Source organism: Panicum virgatum, chromosome 6K (genome assembly GCF_016808335.1).
Source record: "Panicum virgatum strain AP13 chromosome 6K, P.virgatum_v5, whole genome shotgun sequence".
NCBI lineage: Eukaryota > Viridiplantae > Streptophyta > Magnoliopsida > Poales > Poaceae > Panicum > Panicum virgatum.
The window spans coordinates 7718252-7720235 of record NC_053141.1 but is presented as its reverse complement, the minus strand read 5'-3'; the positions used below and the strand labels follow the sequence as shown (position 1 = coordinate 7720235).

Here is a 1984-nt window from a genome sequence, read left to right as displayed (position 1 = left end):
ACAGGAAAAGGTAGTTAAAAGAATTATGCCTGGAGTTAATAATGGTTGATAATAGCAATGACCATTTAAGTATTTTATTTCTATGACAACATGTCAAGTGTGCTGCCAAACATATTGACAATAAATTATACATTGTAAAGAAGAAAGTCCGGAATCATATTGAAATGTATTGAGCATATATGTAATAGGCAAGTGCTTGTGGATCCACTTACAAAAGGCTTACCCTCTATGAAGCCCCTTATTCCAAATTTGAAGGATGAAATTAAGAAAAATAATTTCAGCAGGCTCTCTATTTGACTCACCAAACTAGGGAGGCTCCAAATCTCCCCTTCCACCCTCTAGGCCTAGGGGGTCTCAAGGGAGCCCTTTATCCATGGGCCCCACTCAACAGCTTGTTGCTGGATGCATGGATGGAGGCTCAAATATGAGGACTCTTGCTGGACTTGGAAGCATTATTAGAAGGCTATAAGATGGAGACCTGCTCCTAAAAAACTATACACGGGCTGTGATTTAGAGATCATTGCTGGAAATGGTCTAACCTATAATCTAAAATTTATACCGGAGACGTTATTGCAATAATTTTGTAACTTCACAAATGAACGCCCCTGAATTCACAACAGAAACTGGAAAGCAAGTATTTGGTGCTGCAAATAAACAAGCTACAGCTTTTCCGGTGCTGTATATTCCCTTTATTTGGTGATTACAAGGTAAAGCAAAGTCCGAGCGCATTCCTCGGGCACAGCATTGTCGTGTCCATCCCCACGACGCCGTACGCGAGAGCGTTCCCGTGGCCCAAGACCCGGGCAGAAGCGAGCTAATCTCGCCACGCCTAACAGTAGCATGCACGGCATCACACAGGTCGTGAGCTCGTGCCCCTTATCCAAACAGAATGGAAACAACTAGCTGGACACGCACTAACCAACACGTACAGGCTAAGGTTCTGGCTATAACAATTTCCCGAATCCTGGCTGTCTGAACCCAGCATGCAATCCATCCTTTGGTGGCGGCGAGCCGGCGGTGGCTAGACGCCTGGCACAGGAACGCGGAGGATGGGGCGGAGCAGGAGCCTGGATTTCCGGTGCGCGGTGAGGCCGAACGCCTCGGTCATGTCGAGCTCGGCGGCGCCGGGCACCTCCCAGTCGAAGTGGAAGAGGAGGCTGGCAAGCGCGAGCTCCATGTTGGCGAGCGCAAAGCCCATGCCAGGGCACATCCTCCGCCCGGACCCGAACGGCAGGAGCTCGAAGTCGACGCCCTTGAAGTCCGCTGCGCTTCCGCCGCCGGCCTCGAACCGCTCCGGCCGGAACGCGTCGGGGTCCCCCGGCCAGTAGCGCACGACGTAGCCCAGCACGCGGCAGGGGTCCTGGCACTCCTGCGGGATCAGGAACGGCAGCGGCGTGTGCAGCAGGAGCGTCTCCTGGATGACGAGGGGCAGGTACCGTAGCTCCGCCTCCACGAGCTTGTCCTCCCGCACTGATCCGTAAGCGGCAAAGGCGTGTCGCACCTCCGCCGTTGCCCGCTCCATGACCTTGGGGTTCCGGACGAGCTCCGCCATGGCCCACTCCAGGGTCGGCGCTGTCGTCTCGCTGCCGCCAAAGATGTCCTGCGAGCAACACATGCAATTTCACAGAGAAGCCAATCAGCAGCCATATAAAGTTGTGCTTTATATGGGGACACAATCAATTTGAGATCGATACTAATCCCATATCAATTCGAAGCTTTTTTTGTTAGTTTTAAAGCTCAAATAGAGCTCTCTTTTCCTCAAGCTGGATCGAGATATCTATGCTGTGGATTTTTCATTTGAGGCATTGTTCGCCTCAAATATTTGAATGAAGTTGTGCTATTTTAGTATGAGAACAAGATTATATAATAATTTGGACTCGATCTATAAATTTTTGCCTTATTTCTAAATAAATAATTTCCTAGATTTATGGAAGCTATTTTTTTCTATCTTTACACACAAGCATGATAGATTTTTTTCTGAAAT

The 1984-nt window shown here is 49.3% G+C and overlaps 1 protein-coding gene across 1 annotated transcript; it reads right to left on the bottom strand.

The window, feature by feature from the left end:
* Window positions 1–635: 635 nt before the first annotated feature.
* LOC120713194 (dolabradiene monooxygenase-like) lies at window positions 636–1615 on the bottom strand. Its single transcript, XM_039999200.1, has one exon. It carries the CDS (start codon window positions 1613–1615, stop codon window positions 1022–1024), a length of 594 nt encoding a protein of 197 aa, XP_039855134.1. The 3' UTR covers window positions 636–1021.
* Window positions 1616–1984: the final 369 nt, after the last annotated feature.

Excerpts from the sequence above, each read along its gene's own strand:
- LOC120713194 (XM_039999200.1), bottom strand. The coding sequence starts at position 1,615 with ATGTGTTGCTCGCAGGACATCTTTGGCGGCAGCGAGACGACAGCGCCG.